The 22,205-nt window shown below is 38.1% G+C and overlaps 1 protein-coding gene across 8 annotated transcripts in view; it reads right to left on the bottom strand.

The window, feature by feature from the left end:
- Positions 1–1,661: 1,661 nt before the first annotated feature.
- Positions 1,662–22,205, bottom strand: part of WNK3 (WNK lysine deficient protein kinase 3) — a 123,724-nt gene continuing 103,180 nt past the window's right edge. For 7 of the 8 annotated variants that reach the window (XM_087888676.1, XM_087888678.1, XM_034434105.3 and 4 more), the window contains 11 exons: positions 21,239–21,394; positions 21,089–21,140; positions 17,558–17,692; positions 14,896–15,725; positions 14,145–14,373; positions 13,639–13,763; positions 10,907–11,376; positions 8,329–8,540; positions 7,858–7,959; positions 6,680–6,882; positions 1,662–5,148 (listed from right to left, as the gene is read on the bottom strand). In XM_087888676.1, the coding sequence (XP_087744802.1) occupies positions 4,819–5,148; positions 6,680–6,882; positions 7,858–7,959; positions 8,329–8,540; positions 10,907–11,376; positions 13,639–13,763; positions 14,145–14,373; positions 14,896–15,725; positions 17,558–17,692; positions 21,089–21,140; positions 21,239–21,394 (2,844 nt within the window). In that variant the 3' untranslated portion in view covers positions 1,662–4,818. The remainder of the gene's footprint in view (positions 5,149–6,679; positions 6,883–7,857; positions 7,960–8,328; positions 8,541–10,906; positions 11,377–13,638; positions 13,764–14,144; positions 14,374–14,895; positions 15,726–17,557; positions 17,693–21,088; positions 21,141–21,238; positions 21,395–22,205) is intronic. The other variant, XM_087888682.1, reaches the window with a different exon arrangement.

Below are 22,205 nucleotides of genomic sequence, written 5' to 3'. Positions count from 1 at the left end.
TAACCGGTTGGAATATACTGGTAACTGGGGAAAAATGCATGGAGCTGTTCTTTCTATTCATGTCATTATGTTATACTGAAGTTGATGGATAAACTTGTGAAATCTTCTTTGTGAACATTAAACATCCTCCTTAAAACAGTAAACAGAATGAGCTCTTGTGCCAAGTTACAAAAAAAGGGAGGTGGGGGGGAAGGAAAAAGCATGTGTCGAAACACTGTATCCAAGTTAAACAGACAGAAACAATAGAATACATTGTTTATGCCACAGCCTAGATTTAAACAGGACTAACAAATGAGGTAGGTAGAAACATGAAATTTCAACAAAGAAAACGATTCAGTTTGAACACTACTAAAAATTCACAGAAGTTATTAAAATTATACATTCCATTCATATCATACAAGCTCAGGCTCAAGCTTCACAGCAGAAAAGTGCCTTCCAAAACATCTCCCAAAACCAAATTCACAGTTTGATTTGTTTTAAAGAGGGTGCATGCTGCAAAGAGAAACAATGAAAAAGCAACAGGGAAGAGAAGAAAAACTGGGCAGTAAATGTTTCACATTAAATGCAGAGACTCAAAAATACATAAACATAGTACGTATGTTTCCTCCATTGCCGGTGCCTTTACATAGCTTCAAAGAAGGGGACAATCCAACTAGAAGAAATCCTGTTCCTCATCTTTTCCCCAAACCTAAAGATATAGTAATACTAATATTGCCTGGGTTTACAAAGTTTTTTATAGTGTTTCAAAAACCTATGAAATCAAAGCGTCTTGAGACTTTTTGGGGCAGAGTAATTTACTATCCACATCACAGTTAACACATTGGCCATGTCATATTCTCTGAACTCTAGCCACTGAAGACAGGAAGTAAACTTTATAAAAGGATGCCACTTCACATTTCTCCCTCCCCCCCCCATAACACAATCTCATTATGCTTTTCCACTTGAAATGAAGAAACTCAGCACATAATTAATGTTAAATTATGTGTTCTATATTGGTAAGACTTTTGAAAATGATAAGCAGGGGAAAGTATGGATGTTATCAGCGTCAACCACTTAGCATCTAATTCCAGCTTAAACTGAAATCACAGATATTGTTATCTGTGATACTGTGGTACTGTTTTGAATAGATTTGGCGTCAAACTGTCAAACAAGTTATTTCATGAATACCACTTTCATTCTCTTTATCAGTAGAAACAAGCCACATAAGGATTTCCCAACTTCTCAAGGCTTCAAAGAAAGCCTTCTCCTGTCAACTGTAAAACAGTGGATTCTTTGAGGGAATTCTAATTAAACCAAAAGGAAGAAAAGACTAAATGCAAGTTTTACTTAAGAGGCATTACCTTCACTCAACCCTTGCTACCCACATACAGAAAATAGGAATCAGGTCTGTTCTCATTGTTTGCAAAATGGGTATTCTGCCAAACTGCTTCTTAATTCCAATACCAAGTTATTTCTGAATTCTACCCAAGAAGGAAAGGGGCTATGTAAATCTGACAGTTAATCCGCATAAATTAAGGTTTATTTTCCCTTGCCTACTGTTGTTCAGTTGTATACTTTCCTGCTATTAAAAAGTCCCAGGCTCCATACTTTAAATAGTATAAGCAGGATTTTAATTTTTTTGTGTAGCCTAATTTGACCCAAATGAGGTATTTTTGGGGGTATTTTGTTTTGTTATAAATGAAGGTGGGTTTTTTTTTTTTTTTTGCATAATAAAATAAAGCCTCATGTCTATGCTACATGGTTACATTTTTCTAAATAAAGAAGCAATATATATTGTAATTCTCAACTGATACAAACTACATCAGATTATGGGTTATGCCAGTTCTACATGAAAATCGGGAATTGAATTAGAAACAGCATGGGCAAGGCAAGAGGTGTACAATTTTTCTCTTCAAAATTGCTTTTTGCAAGTGGGAATACCCTGGTTTCAAAATTCCATCAAGAGAGAAGCAGCAAGGAGAGGCTATTTTATGAAGTAGGGAAGGTAGAAATTCAGCGAATACACAGCACTTTAAAATGACCCTGTCCTCTACAGAAAATCAGCAGCAATGTAACCCTGATACTGCTATTGTTACACTGGTTTCCCTCCAATACTGAAGTACACTCTACAGTTTACTCAATAATCAGGATTGCACAAATGCACCAGTGTTACACCACATTTCCATAACAGAAACACAATTCGTATATTTGTGTGCCTGAGAGAGCTAAATGGGCCAAGGATCCTTAATATAGATAAATCAACCTTTAAGACTATCACGGGTACTTCCTAGCAGCTTGCATTTTTATGAACATTAAGTTACATAACAGCAAACTAGACTACAACATTTTATGCTTTCCTAACAAGTCAAAGTGAATTGCTGACAAAGGGTTTATTTTAATGACTTTAAAGCTGGGGGAAAAAAAAGATGGAAGCAAATGTCATGTGGTTAGCTGTCTGCTTACTTTGTGCCCTCCCCTTCCTTATGGAGCAGATTATAAAGGCATGGATAGGGCTGTAGGAAGAGGCATAATCATCTCTCAACTGCTCTATGAGTGGAAACTGTTTCTGCTCATGGAAATGCACCACTGATTTTCCCACAAATCATATGTATGTCTTTTAAAAAAATAACACTGTTTTTGCCTAAGTTCTTCAAACTGAAACTTTCTTTAAGGTATATATGATTTTACTGCTGCAAATCAGCAATGTACTTTTCAAGCATCAAAAGGCTATAACTATTTTTTTCAACTTTCCAGTAAAAATCTGAAAAGATACTAAGATTATCCATTACAAGGCACTGCAAATCTTTGCAGGCAGAACAAAGAGGCTGCATTAAATGGAAGCAGAATCTTTGTCCAGAATGCAGAGGGGAGAAATATAGTCTATAATATATCACTAAGACTACAGATGATGTTTTATAAAACAAAAAACAAACAAACAAGTAACTGGTGTCTGAAACTGATTTAAATAAAACAATCTCCAGCAACTCAGATATTCCTGGCCACAGTACTATTAAACCAATGGTACATTAATTTCAGATTTAAACGTGGTCTTTTAGATAAAATTCAACTACTTGATGTTTTAATGAAATTAAGCCTCTTTCTATTGCTTGCTAAAAATATCAGGCAGCTGCAAAAATGGCAGCTATCTTATAATATCCAAAAGACAATAATTTAAGTCTGAATTCAAAATGGCAATTTTCATTCCAGATTAATGAAGGAGGAAAGTGAGCTAGATGTTATTTCAGCAAGTGCTTGAAAGACTTGCAACAAAGGAAGCAACCTCTGAGTGCACATAAGAATACAATTTCCAACAAGAAAGGGATAAACTGATTATGTATTAGAGAAAACAAGAAATGTTAGCTCCAGTGAATTATGACTTCCCTCATAGTTCACAGCCAATTAAGTTAAACATGTACCATTAAACTAAGCTAATTCTCTATCAAGGTGAAATCATAACAGCAATCTTCACATGGCAGCTGAAACGCAGTTGATAGAATTAGTGATTATATATATACCTCCAAGGGAGGATGCCTCTTTATTTAGCAAATTTTTATATCTTTTAAGGATTTTGAACTAGTAAATTTTTGACTTTTTTGCATGACATCCAATTAGTAGCACTAGATGTAACTAAAAAACAGAAAGCCTGCCAAATGGGATTCCAACACCATATCCTTACTGCCATACATACATGTAGAATTTTCTTAATTTGTAAATGTAAAGATGGACTGCTTAATCTTGCACCTTGGCAATCAAATTCAGTAGACACTAAACCTTTAATGCTCTGAGAAACAACACTAGGCATCTAAACTAGGAGACTGTATTTCACTAATCTGCTGTAAGGCAATCCATTAAATGCAAAAACTATGTGCACTAGACCCTGTTTCAATTTATATTCTTTTTCCAACAACCAAAGAAATGTTGAATATGGATCACAAATGATGCGAAAATGACCAAGATGGGACAAGTTTAAAAAAAAGCCCACAATAGTCCCCCAGCCCTAGTTCCCACCCTTTCCAATGCTACCTCCTCCCCCCCACCCATTCCATAGTATAAGATTTGTATCAGCTGCAAAATAAGCTTTAAAAAAAACTCAGGATTCCCAACACAGGTACAATAAACCAGGCCAACATTCCAATGTATCTACGGAATACAGTGTGTGTAAGGACATCTAGTTGCATTCTACAAATAGTTCTGAATTGTCCAGGACAGCTTTCCCAAATCAAAGAGAAGGCAGCAACTATATGCCTCTTCTTTCAGCAGTGCTTCACTTCCAAAAGTCCTATCTCTGGGACAGATGAAGGAAGAGTTTACGATAGAATTCAACTAAACAAACTACAATCAATTTTTAAAAAAATCCTTAGTTAGCCTGTAGTCTGAGCTACCAATGAAACTAAATGGAAACATAACAATAATGCGAATATAAATGTCACTCTTCTCTGCTGATCCCTTCCATTCTGTAAATTAATTCAAATGCTAGTAAGTGTATAATCCAAGAAGAGTCACTATCAACTTCAAAAAACAGTTGTCACCAAAGCAAACAAGGGATATAGGGCAGGAATGACAGGGAAGGCTTATTAATAAGCAGCACATGGCATGCTGTCCATCTCAGGAACAAAGAGATGTACAGGCCAAAGCTCTCTCAAGTACTTAAAAAAATCCCTTAAAGAAAATGAAATCAAGTATTCAAAGAGGAGAATGCAAAGACAATCTCCTACCATTCCCACATCACTGCACTGGGAAATTCACCCCCAAATCCAGGCAGCAGAATGCAAGGCAGAGGAATGGAGTCATGAGAGATAGGCACAGTCCCCATATCTAGCATTCTTTTGCTATCCATCTTCATTTGGGACTTGGGGGAATGGGAGCTGGGTTTTGCACGGGTGATGCTGGAAATGCTGGCATGCTGATCCCTGGTTGAAAGGGTCCCACTGTCTGGGCAGGGACCACGACAGATTGTTGACTTGTCCCAGAAATGCCCATCCATTGCACTGGGTAAGTTGTTCCTGCGATGGTGTTATACTGGCACAAATGTGGTATTCCATATGGCGATAGTGTGCCAGAAAAGGGTGACAGGGGAAGTCCTTGGGGTAAAGCAGCTGGTACAGTCCCGCGGATCTGGGAAAGTGAGGAAATCCATGTGGAGGTGTAGCCCACAGTAGATGCTGTTGTCTTAAACACAAGGGAAAACAGAAACTATTTTAAATGCAAGGAAACATACTCAACAGCTGTCTGTGGCACATCTTTGTGTTTTTAAATAGTACAGTATCTGCTAACAGAAGAGCATGGAAGAGGACCAAAGATGCAGTGGAAGGTGCACACACTTGAACAAACATTACCACATAGTGGAGATTTTCACTTTCAGCTTCTAATATCCTAGTAACACTATTTCCTTTCTAAGTACCTGCTCCCAGCTCACCGTTCCCAGAGCTATCCATAACATAAGGCTGTGTGCAACATCGCTCCTTTCCAATACCATTCATGTAGGGCACCTGGACTTTAAACAGAGACAATATACTTAGAAAAAAAACATAATAATCTCTTACTGGTTGTGATCTATCCAGCAAATCACAGAAAACTGAAAAATCTGGTTGAATCAGGGCTATTCCAGCATTTTTCCCCACAGGGATCTACCAGATTTTTTTGGAAAGTTGAAAGTCTTTTATGTCTTTTATGTCCCCCTGCCACTGAAGTATATTAGATGTGAAACTGTGAAGAATATATAGCCTTAGCAATCTAGGGGATATATAGGATTGAATTTATTAAATACATTTGATGACTCCAGAGTAAACTCTGGTGAAAAATAGCAAGCTAGTCTTAATGCTTAGAATGGATTGTCTGCCATTTATGAGGAAACTTCAGAAAATACAGATAGTGAAAATAGTTTAATAAGAGGGATATGTGAAGGGTCTAAAAATACCCCATCAGGACAATGATTTTAGTTTACCTTAGAATGTTCAGAGAAAAATTTTGAACCCTTTAGAATTAAATAGTAATGTGACCCAAGATTCACCTACCTATTAATAGAGTTTAGTTAAACAGACCACATTCAAAACAGTGTTGTAACTTTACATTGTGCTTCAATACATTGAAGCAACATTCACCATTTTCCCTGGGAAAATGTATGTTTTCCATTTATTAACTGGTGGTACTTTGTATGTATCGACTCCAAACAAATTTTTTCTGTGCCTCTTGATCAATTTTGCACATTTATTTGAAGGTATTTGGAAGCTAAACAACTTGTTTCAGGTCATGCCACAAAATTTCACAAATTGGTTTGGCTGCTCTAAAACACTTATCATTCTGTGGAAGATTTTACTTGTGAGTTCCTAATTGTAGTTATGAATGAAGTTCATCTACTATTAGATGAAGATCAAATTACACCGTAGGTCATCAACAGTGCAAGTTTACACTGAAGGGTATTTACTATAGCCAATACCCTACCAGGCTCCTTTGAATTAGGGGAGGATAATTGTGATTTCCAGATTTCCCTTTGAATGCAACGGTTGAAAATTTGGGAAGTTACAAACCCAGCACATCTGGAAGGTACCAGATTTGAGAAAGTGAATCTAATACATCACAAATTCTAAACCTTGTATGTCACGGGTGTCAAAATCGCCATGTCACATTGCCATCACGTGATGTATTGCGACGTTTTTTCCTTTCGCCAGTTTGACACCCGTTATATGTAAAGACCTCTTACCTCATATACTTTGCTCCAGCTGTCAGTATCCAGCCGGTGCTTGTTCTGTTTGATTTGATTGAGGCTTGGCTTGATGAGGGAGTTTCCCACCTTTTCTTTAGTCCAGTCATCCACCAGTTTATGCAAATCATCCGTGAACATTCCTTTTTTACTGGCTGTTGTCTGCTGACAAGAGGCAGTGCTACTCACGATGCAGAGTTGTTCTAAGGAGGAGCAAGGGTATTTAGAGGGTACTCTTCAAGTAGTTGTATCAAAACATTGAACCTGGGTGACAAACAACTTCTGAGTCTTGCAAACCACTTCTTGCCCTATCTGTAGTCTGGAAAAGATCTTCCAGTATCATACTATCATCCAAAGAGATGGGGCTGAACACATTTGCCCTTTTTTAGAGCATTTAATCTTCTCAAACTCTTGCACTTCCATCCTTAAAACTTCCCCAAATCTCCCAAAGAAAGAGAATATCATACAAGCAAAAATCAGCCACTTTGCCAACCAATTTCAGCTACATAATATGTCATGATGAACTATAGGCAGACTCCTACCTACCTACGTATCCATTCTTGTTTAATCATTATGACCTATAGCCGTGATGGCGAACCTATGGCACACGTGCCAGAAGTGGCAAGCAGAGCCATCCCTCCGGGCACGCCAGCCATCGCCCGTTGCTCTTCTGGGTTCCGGCGTGTCAGAGTGCAGGAAACTGGAAGAGCAGCTCCTTGGCGCACATGTGCACACCGGGAAGCTGAGCTTCCAGTTTCCAGTGTGCGCATGCGTGCCAGAAACCAGAAGACCTGGTGACCAGCATGCATGCGCATGCCAGAAACCGGAAGCTCAGCTTCCCCACGTGCTCCTGCATGCTGTGGAACTACTCTTCCAGTTTCTGGCGCTCCTGCACGTGCGCGCCGGGGAGCTGCTCTTCCGGTTTCTGGTGCTCCCCCATGTGCACGCGCACACTCCCATTTTGGCATTCAGTGCCGAAAAGGTTCACCAACACCGACCAATAGGCTGCCTCAGTCGCAGTGGGAATTTTAAATAACTTACAAACTAGAAGAAGCAGAACAGTATATCTACTAAAATATGCAAATATCTGTGACATATTTCGATGTGAGGAGGCTGAGGGAAATGACAATAAGAAAGCAAGTGTAGCATCTAAATTGCCCTTGAACATTTGCAAATACCTTGGTTAGTTTCTGCTTGTGAACAGCTTTGATGCAGCAAATGGGCTTGAATGCTCAACTGATAGTCAATCACAGAGGCAGCAGTGGTTGCACAACAGCATTCTGGGTGGCAGAGAAGGGAGAGACAAACAATCAGAAGCAACTAAAATAGCATATGTGGTAGGCTGGGTGTGGGGATGATAATGAAGGCATGGATTGCATTCAGAATCAATATGCCTAAATCTGTTTAGGAAAATTAGGTTGAAAACAGTTTTAGTTCACTGGAGGAAAAGGGCAGAAAGCCAGATGGCAAACAGGAAAGTCTTAAAGAGTTTTGAGTTGGCAGACATAACCTTGACAAACAATATGAAATCCTAGAGATTCATCCACAGACTAGTAAATGCATCTTTTTTGTTCTGAATTAGGAAACCCTTGGCCAATCCACAAAAAGGCCCCTAGCTTTGTGTATGGCTCCCACTTGCATTTCCTTACCAGCAGCAACAATGCCATTGTCGACATGAGAGTGAGATTGTGGCCGGCTGCGCAGCTTGCTTTTGAAAGATTTAGGCCGCCGTGGGGATGACAGTTGCAGGGAGAAGTCAGAGGATTCTGACCTGCTATCTTTGATGGAGCGAAGACGTTCATATAGCTCCTGCAACTCCCTGTTCTGTTGAGCTTGCAGGCTGACTACTTCCTGGATGTGCCTTCATGGAAACAGAGGAAAAGAAGAAAACCTTGGCAAGACGTAAGTTCTCAGTTACTCTTTCACCTCAATAGTCACCTCCCACTGGAAAGCAGGGAGCGTGAAACTATCTAGCTCAGGCCAATGGCCTCTTTACTCTCAGCTTGCTTGGGTTTCCTCAAGATGCGAGGGAGAGATGTTTCATGACATACTACTGCACACGATGAGACCATCATCTGGAGACAGGAATGCTGGAGAAGGGATCCCAATCAGTGGTCTGACTTGCTCTGGGGAAACAGCACTTCTCCTCCCCTTTCCCACTATGATATTTTAAGAACCTTCATCAAATGCTGGAGGGTTTACAATTGGAAAGGAACATTTTTTTCATATATGGAGGACTTGTGAAAGTGGTACCTTATTGGAGGCCAACATTCCAAGAGGTCAGAATAACAACTAAGCAAAAGTAGAAGGTATTCTAAAAATAGGGTTATTACAGGGGTGAAATGCTCCGTTTGGACTGGATCGCCTGATCCAGTAGCGATGGCGGCAGGTGGTTCGGAGAACTGGTAGCAAAAATCCCTGACCCCTCCCCCGCTGCCCACCTGAGCCGCACGATCATCAGAGGCTTTTTTTTTTTATTTTTAAAAGCATTTTTTCTACAACCTCATCAGCTGAAAAAATGCTTTTAAAAGTAAAAAAAAAAGCCTCTGACGATCAGGCAACTCAGCTGGGATCATCAGAGACTTTTAAAAGCATTTTTTTTAACAACCTCTTTGGCCGAAGAAAAAATGGTTTTAAAAGTGTAAAAAAAAAAAAAGTTGGCCACGCCCACTCAGTCACATTACCCCCCACCAAGTCACACCCACAGAATCGGTAGTAACAAATTTTACATTTCACCACTGGGTTATTACCTAGAACTGCTAGGTTGGCAGGCACTGGGGCAAGAATGGGAGTTTACCTTGTCACGTGGTACTTGGGTCTCAAAACTGTTGACCGGGAGGTTGGTAGTTTGAGACCCAAGTACTGCATGATGGGGTGAGCTCCCGCTTTTGCCCATCTCCTGCCAACCAAGCAGTTCAAAAGCATGCATATGCAAATAGATAAATAGGTACCCCTTTGGTGGGAAAGTAACAGCGTTCCATGCACCTCAGTGTATAGTCATGCTGGCCACATGACAACGGAAGCATTTTCAGACAATGCTAACTCCCTTGGCTTGGAAATGGAGATGAGCACTATCCCCTAGAGTCAGCCATGAGTGGACAAGGGAACCGTTTACCTTTACCTTTTACCAGGGAGATAATTGTAAACTAAGCAGAAATATCCTTATTGTATTCTTACTCCTGGCTACAAAATTAAGAATGACTTGAAACTGGAATTTTCTAGGCAACTTCTCAATGAATAACTGGTATGCAAAAGTATGCTCAGTTTCTCTTATGGAAAAACTGATAAAATTCAAACAATGACTTTTCAAAGGAATGAATCACATTTTTATCAGATCTGGAAAGATTCTATGTTATGCTCATAATAACTTTTCTGCCTCACAGAATATTATAAATCTAAGAATCCTTGTGTGTAATAAGCAAGTTGTATCTCCAGGTTATGGCACTTTCTGCAGTCTATTTGATGGAATACAAATGCCTCATAGTATCTCTTCTCTTAGCTCTGACAATGGATAAAGATAAGGTAAAGGTTTACCCTGTCCAGTCATGTCCAACTCTAGGGGGCGGTGCTCATCTCTGTTTCTTAGCCAAGGAAGCCAGCATTGCCTGAAGACACTTTTGTGGTCATGTAGCCATCATGACTACATGCCAAGGTGCATGGAACACTGTTACCTTCCCACCGAAATACCTATTTATCTACTTGCACTTGCATGCTTTCAAACTGCTAGGTGGGCAGGAGCTGGGGCAGAACAGTGGGAGTTCACCCACTGCGTAGTGCTCGGATCTCGAACCTGGACTGTCAGCTTTCCAGTTGACAAGCTCAGCATCTTTAAGTGCTGAGCCATCGTGCCCCCTGACAATGGATAGGAGTAGCCCACTGTGTGGTTTCAAAACCCAGGAGCTCCCTCTACTTTACCTGCTGCAAGGCATTTTTTGCAGAATAGTGCAAGAATAATGGAATTCCCTGGGAGAGAGAATGGATTGGCTTTATATCTATTTATATATAGGTAACTAATAATAAATGATAATAGAGAACAAAAAGAATAATTTCGGACTAATAAAATAAAGTTTTGTCAGACAGAGTCTATCCCTGAAACAGAAACCACAAGTAATAGCTTAATAGAGCAAAAAATATAATTGTCCCATATCCCACTCTTTTCACAACCTAGTACTGGATGAGACACAATGCAAATCTTTATACTATAAGACTCAATCTTAGTGCTCTTACTTCTCCCGCAAACGCTGTAGTTCCAATTTCAGGTCCTCATCTTCAATTTCAGATTCATCATCACTACTCATTGGAGAAGATGCCGAGTAAAAAAGAGAACTACGCCTCTTTGGGTGGGTGCCACCCCTTTCCTCTTGAGACTGCTGGTTTGACTCCCAGCCTTCTAGGCTGCCACCACCCATGGGTGCAGAAAGTTCACTGTCAGAACTAGGCTGCTTCTGGATCACATCACCTTTAGACCATGGCTCTGAACAGAACTGCACACTGCTTGCAGTAGCAGAGGTCTCTTCTACTTCCTGTTGTTCAGAGGTGGTGCAACATGCATCTGTTTCACCCATGGCACTGGGCAAGATAGCCATTTCTGTTCCTCTGGGGCAGCCTTCTTCTGTTCCAAGCTCCAAGGAAGGAGACATCTCAGAGAGTTCACTTTCTGAAACACCTGAGGACAACTGTTGTGGAACTGTGATGACCTGAAGAGGGGGAAAAAAGACAGAGAAGAAAGGAAGGTTTAATTCAGTTGAGTTCTACCAAAATGAAGCTTAAAATGAGCTGCTACACTATTGAAAAGAATTTGAGATTCACAGGGCATAAATAATATATGCATTTCATTATGCACATTTAAAGAGTTACTTGTCTTCAACTTTATGTTATTTAATCATCTGTCCCTTGGTAGGTGAAATTAAAAGGAACTAAGAATGACATGGCCCGTGTGATGGACCATGTCAACTCAGACTTGAACTACAATTATATAAACCACACCTGATTCTATAGCCAAAAAGCCATTCAAAAAAGAAAGAAAGAAAACTCAAAAGCCCGATTGGACTTATTATCAGGGGATGTCTTATTTTGGGGAAAACAGGGTAAGGACCAGTTTCAAAGTCAAAATTTTCTTTGTCTGCAAAGCCAGCTGACAAAGACTTGGAGAAACTAAAACTCTAATTTCTAAAACAGTTTTAGGCAGAGTGAGGTACAATCACTCATCCCCTTTTTCCTATCAGATTTCAATAATTAGAAGCATCACAACACAAGTATTAAGAGGAGCAGAGTTTATGGTATGATTACATTATCTTATTTTTGTCATTTGCCCTCCAAAGCCCATTGCAGATGATTTAGAACAAAGTATTAGCACTGATTGGGAAGGAGTTGCAGTTGAGAAGTAGATGTGTCAAAAGTCTAACTTATACTCCTATCATCTCCAAATAAAAGATAAGCAGTACCATGTATTTACATTGTAAAATATATATATATATATATATTCTGCTGTAACATTTAACAGTGTCCTTTCATCCTATTGTTATGGAATCATATCTACACTGTCAGACATGCCAGAACCAGCATCACTCTCTTTGGTGACAACTAGATAAGCATATTTTATTTAAATTAAAAAAGACAAACTGAGGATTCATCTATCCTAAGATATAAATGTATTATTCCCAAAATTTGTTCCCTCTACTTGAGGCTTCCCATTTTCTGATGGGCAATGCCAAAAATAGGAAAGTTCCACTCTGCAGTAGATTCAAATATTAACTATGATTTCATCTTCTTGACCCACTTTCTTCTTCAGTAAGCCCTTTTTAAAAAAAAACAAAGATAACTGCTGTTCTTTTCCTAAACCCAATTAGATGCAATTCATTGCGCGCAGGAGGGGGGGGGGGATAATTTAAATATTCCTGTATCCTGTGGCACTGATGAGAATCATCTCTTAACTGCAGCAATTAGGAGGGGGAAAAATCTCCCTTGGATGTAATGGGACCTTTTTCTAAGCCTAATTACCAAGCTAGGAAATTTTCTTCAAAATGGCAAATGAGAAGCAGTGCTAGAGAAAATGGGGGGAGGAAGCAGGGAGGGAGGAAGAAATACCAGAAAATATGAATAACGAATTGCAAGAAACAACCTTCAATAAAACATTTGCTGAATCCATGTTTATTAGAAATGATTGATTACTTTGCCTGGGTTGTACTTAAAACCAAGTCAGATTATGTTTTTGGGAGGTTCACTTTGTTTTGATTTTAGTCAATTGGTTCATAATGGATCCATAATACAGTAATGATATACACTTTTTTCAGACAACCCTGAATTTGAATTTGAAGTGCCCTGTTTTGAGTTTGAAACAATTATTTCAAGAAACAGTTTTACACTCAAAGAAACATCTCCAAATTTCAATCAATGTTTCATATGTAACCTTGTGGCTTACAGCTACAAGTCTGTGTTACTATGTAAACCTGATCCAAATACCGCATCTCAAATTCTGTAGTAATACCGAAGAGCTAGCAATGAAACATGCATTAAATGATACTCATCTGCTTCTTATAATTAATACATCAAAAAACTATAAACCAGTTATCATCCGTTCAATAAAGCTATAACCAAAAAACCTGAGTTTCAATTATTCTACTTTTTGCCCAAGTGAAAGATAATGACTTAAAATATATACCACCTAGAACAGTGCCTCCCAACTTTAGCAATTTCCAAGTGTATGGTTTTCAATTCTCAGAATCGTCAAATATGAGAGTTGAAGTCAACACATTAGGAGGTAAACCAGTTGGGGACCTAACTCAATACCTCCAGTAATTATTACAGATATGCACTTGCTGAAAAGTCAACAAGAATTGTTGCAGAACATACATCCTTTATTCAACACATCAACAATAAATTATTTTTGATCCTCAACAATAAATCATTGTTGGATGGGACATATTTGAGTAGGAATGAATGAATTAAATTATATTTACCTGAAATCTGCCTCGCTGGAATGATCCAGCTCCAGATTTAGAATGACCAAATGCTTTATTCTCTCTGGTTGCTTGCTCAGAAAGAGAAATCCAGTCAGAAGCAACATCAGCAGTCATCTCCTCTGCTGTGATTTTTAAAAAAGGGAAAAAAAGCAGGTAGGGGGACAAACACAAAGGAAAAACAAAACAGGTCAGGTAAAACTGTGACCATGTGAACACTAACAAACAGTACTACATTATAAAATAAATTCTAGTATACATGTAGGCTTTTTTTTTTTTAATATCCCAAGTCCTATGCTTCTATGTGGAATGAAAAAACTGGTTAATCAAACCGGAAAACAAAGTGGTGACAGATGAAATGTTACACAGGGATATATGGATTTGCAGGAAATGCCCAAATTTTTTTTTAAAAAAAGGAGGAAGAGGAGGAGGAAGAAAGAGAAACGTACTTAAAGAAATCAAAACAGATGTTACCTAGTCTAGATCCCTGACTGTAAGCACACTACCTTGCCGGACTTTTGATCTCTTGAAAAAGCTGGTCTGCCGTAGCCTGTATGCCCAGCTTTTTAATTTGCGAGTCCAGGATTTCTTGCTAATAGGGTTTTTGAGACTAGGGCAAGTAAAGCTTAGGCCAAAATATCCACCTCCTGCATGCAGGTGCACAGCTCCACCACTTGATTCTGAAGCAGGACAAGCCACAGGATTCTCAGGAAATGAAGCCTCCAAGGACATCTCCTGAACAAAACAAGGGGTGCAGGGAAGCAAGTAGAAAAGAAACAATATCTGAATAAGAGGATGAGGATACTTCACATACCACTTGAGCCTCAGATGCATTAAAGATTGCCTCCTTACTTAATGTTACATCAGCAAATCTCCAAACAAATCTGAATGTCCAATTCCTGAGAATCTTAATTGGTTAAGTGAAAAAAAATGAGGAATGCTTAAAAACCAATTTTAAAACCCATTTAATTCATGCATTAAATCAATTTCCTGTTTAATTTTACATATAAACAGATCTCTGCTCCCTATGATTTCCTGATTTCACACACATATTTCTGTTCCCGTTCAAAAACCACACATTACAAAATTGATGAATAGGGAAAAAACATGTTAGAACCATCTGTGTGGAGTCAATGCTTACCTTTCATTTGCCAGGATCAATGAGGGAGATGAGTTTATATAGGCATTCAGCAATATTCTGTATTTCTTTAGTAGGCAAAACAATTTTTAGCCCCTACCAACCTTGTCAATACTCACATGTCTGCAGAAATCCCTGGGAGCAGAGGTAATAACTCTGTCCTCTTGCCTCATCACTGGCAAGCTATCAGGATGACTTCCGGATGGAATGAGTGCAGCTTGGGGATCGGTCTCTTGGGGGGAATTAGTGTCTTGTGTTTCAGGTCCAGGGCAGGGAAAAGTATCTTCAGCAGATGAGGAAAATGGAGACTCCACTGCACTCTGTGTGTCTTTTTGGCTCTCAGGAGAAGTGCCTGACAAGCTGTGCTCCTGATACAGAAGTGTCCGCAGCTTTTCATCCAGAGTTTTGATGTTGTTGTCAACAAAATCAATCTTAGGGGGGCCCTCACTGTCTGATTCTAGAATGGATGTGGAGGGAATTCCTTCCTGACTCGGAGTCTGCGCCAAAGCAGCTGCTTGCTCAGCATTTATTACATGTTCTGCTTCCTCAGTGATCAAAGTCTGACAAGACATTGGTGTGGATTCAAAGGCTTCTGTGGACAAATTCAACTCATTCACAACAGATGCTGGATGAGATACATATGAAGATAGGGGCGCTCCATTATACTGAGTCTCTGCTGACAAAGGGTCCAGCCAAGCTTCTGAATCGTAAGTAGTAACATCAGTATTGTCGCCTGTAGAGGCATATGGTAATTTATCCGTGCTGTCTTCTGCTTCATGAGAAAGGGCTGAAAGTTCAGGTTCCAAAATTTGGGGTTCAGACATCACACTGTCACTTGTCAAATCCTCTGAACTGAAAGAAGGGCTAGACTTATGTTGGCTACTAAGATTGTCCACAGGTTGTGAACAATCTTTGGTTGTCTCTTCTTTTGTACTTTCCTTTATGCAATCTGTAACAAAACAAATGAACAATTGACAAAATACAAACTCAAAAAAAAAAAAGAATATTATTAATAAAGCTTTAAAAATCTATCTCCATGTTGCTTACTACTGCCTCTTCTAAAATAGCAATAGCACTTAAGACTTATATACTGCCTCATAGAGCTTCACAGCCCTCTCTAACTAGTTTCCAGAGTCAGCATACTCTCCCAACAAGTTATTTAAAGATTATTATGACCATGGGGGAGATGGTTTAAAAATTTCAGATGTCACTATTTTCAGACTTGCTTAGGAAATTAAGCCCTATGAATCTGAAACAGAAGATCCTCATCAGAATTGGAATCCTGGAGATATATTGAAAATCAAGATTCCCAGAATTGTCAGTTAGCATGGCTCATGACATTGCAGCACCAACATATTTAAGGGCACCAAGGTTGGGAAAGTCTGGGCAAAAAAATATACCACAGAAAGAGCCCAGAAACATTGAAATAATAAAAACTCAGTTTGAGGCAGGGGTGAAATCCAGCCGGTTCTATCAGGCTGAGGTGAACCGGTAGCAACAGCTACGGGAGGCTCTGCCCACCCACACGGACGTCATGACATCACTTTTTGTGACATTTTAAGCCTCTGCGCATGCACAGAAGGTTTTGCGCATGCGCAGATGACGGCATGTGCACATTGGCGAACTGGTAGGGAAGGCAAGTAAATTTCACCCCTAGTTTGAGGTGATACAGTCTTGATTTTTTTTTTCTTTTAAAATGTTTATCTATTTTTAAGCTACGTCTTATTAAAATGTTTGATTAGAAATAGTAAAAAAAGATCACAGTAAAAACTAAAAGGATGGGTTGGGGAGGGGAGGGAAAGAAAATAAGATTTTACGAACAATAATATTGAATGTCTGGGCAAATAAAGGTTGTTTTTTTACTTATTTTATTAAGATGGAAAGTTCATTGTTTTATTAAATATATGTTAAAATGTTAATTATTATAAGACAGTGATATATTTATTTCTTGCCCAACCCTAATGCCAATTAAATCACCAATTTTCTTCATCAGAGGTGATATGACACAAATTCAGTATTGAACTGAATATGGGTAAAGCTGATTATGCTAAGTTCTCTATTAAAACATGAAGATTTGCTGCAGGTATTAAAGCTGATTTTATATAGTTTGTGCTGTCATTCTTTATGACTATCCATCACCATACTAATCTAAGAAAAAAATAAAGTAAAAAATGGCAAAGTTAATTCTGTCACTATAATTATTATGCATGAACCAATAAGGCCGCAAACAAATAAACAAACTATGTTTTTTAAGAGCGACTGAAAAGAATGGTAAAAAGTGTTAAATTTCTATAAAACATTCACACAAAATATGAACATAATCGTTTTAGCATAGTGTCAAGAAGCTGGGATCTCAAAGAACAAACAACCGCTATTAACTGGATTGGCTATCTCTAAAGTAATTAAGTATGTTCCTATGAAGAGATTCATAGGAATATATCTTCACAGGGAAATACTTTTATTACTATTTCCCCCCCAAAATAATTTGCTTTCAAAATGGGAATGTGATCACACGGCAAATAAGGCTTTTTGTAAGTTTGTTTAATCTTCTGGGGGATGGGGCATGGTTTCAAATTCGGATTGCCTTCCTTTCAAGTAAATGCAGTAATATTGAAAAGGAAGAGATTCTCAAATGGTCTGCTGTTCTTCACCACCATTCCCCTAATACTTTGCAATCTGAGCCACTCTCATTTAAGCAGAGTCCAGTTCCAAAATTATCCAGATATTATACTACCCCAAAAGAAAAATCTGACATTTTTTTTTTCTAAACATGTAATTCACCTGTTGTCTGACATCCTTGAATAGTTTTCATTGACTGTACTGGGGGATAAGACGGCTGGGTTTCTCTGTTCTTTATTGTTTGGTTGATGCAAAACCTCCAGCGGCCAACAGGGGATGACTGGGGAGCAGCATCACCTAAAAAGGAGAGAGAGAAGCAAACAGGAGAGATTACTTCATTGTTTAGATAATTACAAAAACAGCACTATTGCAAAAAAAAGGAATCTTAGAAGTAAAATGATACAACAATCAGTAGGGCTATCCAGAGATGTGGATTTGAAGGGGAAAAACTGATTTGCAATATGCATGGGCGCTCATGTCACACTTGTGGATAGCAGCACATGGAAAGTTTTATTTTTCCTGGATTTTCATGATTGCTGTTCCAAGAGCCTAAGAAAAGTTGTTTTATTTAAAGAGTTAAAAATGTCCAATGTATACATTGATGTACACTTTGAATAATTTCCCCCCCTCAAGCCCGGATCACTCTAATCCAACTAATTAGGATGCCTGTGATAATCCTTAATATTAGGATTAAGATTAGGATTAGGGTTTAATAGACGTAAGGGAACACTAAAGTGTGTACATCGGAGTAAATACTAATTCTGACACTGTGTGGACTTTCCTCCTTCGTGTTTTTTTTAAACATTATTTAGATGCATTTTTAAATATGAAAGTAGTGTTCCTTTAGAAGCCACTAATGAAACATAAAAGCCTTTCTTTCCCCTTTCCTTTCTGTATAAATCAATTATTCAAAATTATCCATCTTCTGGCTGACAATACACACAGTTTTGTTTATTCATTGTTAATGTATTAATTAATTCAATTTATAGACCATCTAACTTCATAAGAAACTCATTCTGGGTAATTTACAACATTAACTGCAAGAAAACAATACAACAATGAAATCAAGTTGTGAATATCTGGAGGAGCAATCAGATAAAATTCTACAGACACTTGATACCACCCTACCCCAAAGCCAAAGTTCAAAGATGTTCATTAGTAAAAACAATGCTTCTCAGGCCATATTTCCACATTTATCATAAATTGCATACACATCTATGAAATTTGCATTATGTGACACACCTGTCCTTTGCTTGTCTTTATTAAATGTATTGGTACATGATATATTGATCCTGCTTCAATAGAACCGTTCTGTATTAATTAATTTTATTCATTTGTACTATTATTTAATTTCAATTGAATCAATCAATAGCACTGCTGAAGTATCAGACAGAAACCATGATTTTAATTTCCATGGAACGAAACTCAAATCAACAAAGGAAAAAAGATATCTAAAATATAATCAATAAAATATTCAGATTATTAGTGAATTCAACAGATTTCCTTTTAATCCAGAGTTTTATTCTTTCTCAGGAGAAGGCTTTCAGATACACACCTGGCTTGCACCACTTATTTCTATTTTATCAAAATTTACATTGTTTCTATTATTAATCAATTAACTCAGAAAAAGATCCATAACTTTTACTCATACCACAGATTGCAGGATTAGGATCCAAACAGCTGTATCAAGCTCCACCAAAGTTTAAACAAACTTATGATAAGAAAGACTTCTGCTTTATAAACACAACTAATTATCACTCAACTCAGTCTTCCCCAGCTTGCTAATTTTAACTCCCAAAACTGCCAGCCAGCATAATAGCTGGAAATTCTGCAAGTTGTATCCTAGTATTTATTTAGTAGCTTTATTGGCCAGTTCAACCCCAAAAGAACTATAGATATTGCCAAGCTCTACAGAAAACCAGGTTAGGACAAACTATGATAATGTCTGAATTATGGAATTTTGAATTATGGCCAGAATCATAAACATTCCGGTCCTCTGGGGACCTAAAAGACATGTATGTTAGAATTAAGTGAAATTACAAAATCAAAAAACAGATGCCTACTTTGAGAACAATAATAAAACTGTTATTGTTCTGTTAATGCAATTATTGAAACAAAATTATGAAATCAACCATGTTTGAAACGGACTGATTTTGTATCATATAAAGGATCACAATAAATAGTTCACCTAGACAATCCATAATCCATTGGGTCCTCGTTTCAGAGATATTTTATTAAAGAGACAACCAGAATGAGCAGGGGTGGACAAAAAAGCAGTGGGATTATGAGTGACTTTGGACTTCCTGTTGGCTTCTCCATTAAGTTTCCTTGAGGGAAACTGGCAAGGAATATTAGAATCAATCCTTCCTTCCTTCCTCCCTCCCAATTTTTTTTCTTTCCTTCCTTGCTGTTTTCTGGATGTTAAAAATACAAACTAAATTGGCCAAAATGATCATTCCATGTTTGGACACAACACCCTGTAGTAGCTGCGAGCAGGACATCATTGTCCTGGAGCAAGGCCTAGGAGAAACTATGATACAGGTCTTGCATGATGGTATCCATGGTGCGAATTACCAGCAATGGCGATAATGCCAAACCTTAGTGTGTGCCAACTTTCACAGGAAAGTTGCCAAAAGGCTGGCGGTGCATTTTACTCAGCTGCTGGTATTGGCATAATGTTGGCATTATGACCCATTTTATGAGTAGTTCAGGCACATCATGGTCACGTACTTAAAATTCATGTCGTTGATAGCTTTGATAACCTCTTGAGATGCATAGTCCTGTGCAGGCCTGGGCCAATGTTAGAGGAGCCAACGGGGATTTGCAAGTGTGGAAATAAGTACTGCTAGCTGTTTAAGATGTCTTTTGCTGCTTTGGCATACATTTTCACTAGTTAATATAGGCAGTTCTCAACATATGGCCACAAGTGAGCCTAAAATTTCCGTTGCTAAGTGAGACATTTGTTAAGTGAGTTTTGCCCCATTTTATGACTTTTCTTGCCATGGTTGTTAAATGAATTACTGCAGTTCTTAAGTTAGTAACACGTGGTTAAGTGAATCTGGCTTCCCCGTTGATTTTGCTTGTCAAAAGATTGCAAAAGGAGATCACATGACCCAGGGAACACTGCAAACGTCATAAGTATGAGTCAGTTGCCAAGCATTTGAGTTTTGGTTACATGACCATAGAGATGCTGCAATGGTTGTAAGTGTGAAAAACAGTCGTAAATCCGTTTTTTCAATGCAGGGATAATCTTAAGGAGTTGGTAGTGAATCCAATTTACATGTCTATGAGGCATAGCTTTTACCAAATGGGCTCCTAATGTTTCTAAATTTTCTTAAAGGTCCACCAAGCAAACTCCAGAAATAATGCTAATTTAGCAACGCTCATTAGGAGCTCATTATTTACCATTCTTCAGCCTATGATAATGTCATTAAAATGTTTAGAATATTCCATTAAAATCAACAGGACTACTGCAGAGTCAACTATTGACTCTTTGCAGCAGTCCAGAGAATCAAAGGTAAACTATCATAAGGGGATTGAAAGGACAAAATGGAAAAGAGCTGAGAATAGACCTTTGTCAAAAATCCACTGTGTTCCATAGATTTATTTTTAAATAAGGATGGTTTTAGTCTTGTGAGTTTCAGAGTGTTGCTTTGGTCCTGCAGGGTTAAATGTTTTAAAATAGTTACTTACTGCCACTTTGAGTAGATGCTGGATTTATCTGAACTTGTTCAGAAGATCCTGTCTGAATTAAAAATGAATAGATAAATATAAAAAGGGAGTTTCCCAATATAAGTACACATCTTTCCAGAAAACTGGGATTACTAAAGAAGCTAAACTTACTTGGCAGTTGTTTGGATCAGAAGGAGCAGATTCCATGCCAGCGGCTCGTTCTTCAATAGGAAGACTAGAAATGATATCTTGAGCCTGGCAAACAATAGCTCTCAGTTCATCAACAAATTTATCCTTCTCATTTTCCAATACAAAATTATCTTCAACCTAGTAAGTGGGAAAGGGAAGGGGAGGGAGAAACAGGATAGAAGATATGGATACAAACCTTATTTTGCTCTTCAAATTCTGGCTATCACCCATTCCAATAGGCTGTAGAAAATTAGATCTCACCCGTAAATATTCACATTCCAAATATTCAGAGTTATTACAAAACATGTTGAAAAGAACATTAATCTTGAAAAAGTATTCTAAAAAAAGTTTCTTAAGCTTTATTTCCCAATAATGCTAATTTGTGTTCCTTTATGAATGCCAACTCTTCTCACATGATGCCAGTGTCCAGTTCTTCTATTATATTTTGTACTAGTGGAAATACCTCAGTTTTTGAAATATTAATATTATCTGGCTTCATATCCAACTTTTTATTTTTACTTTTTTCTTACAAAGCAAAATATTAATCTCTGACATCATTGTTTTATTTTTACAAATATCTCTGGGCACCATTGGGGGGCTGGAATTATGGTAAGCAGCAACATCTATTTGTCTCCAGATGAATGCATGGTTTGTGATTAGCCTTGCCCACCAATGTTGCCAATTTTGTGAATATCCGGTAAGTGTTCTCAAAATTTCAAATGAACTCATTAATCGATCGATCATAGAACATACTTATTTTAAAGCAATACCCCTATACTATTTCCTCACAGTTGATGAGTAAGTTTGGTATAATAATTCTATAGTATGATGTGAAGGATATAATTCTATGAATGGTCACCTGAAAGTACATCCCATGTGATGAAGTAGTTTCTAATAAAACGAATAAGGTCCATGATGCAAAGTTAGCTTTCAGATATGACATGTATAT

This window comes from Pantherophis guttatus, chromosome 2 (assembly GCF_059756535.1).
Source record: "Pantherophis guttatus breed Tessera chromosome 2, ASM5975653v1, whole genome shotgun sequence".
In the NCBI taxonomy this organism is placed as follows: Eukaryota; Metazoa; Chordata; class Lepidosauria; order Squamata; family Colubridae; genus Pantherophis; species Pantherophis guttatus.
Note: the sequence above shows the minus strand (reverse complement) of the source record. Positions and strands in the feature narration are given on the sequence as shown.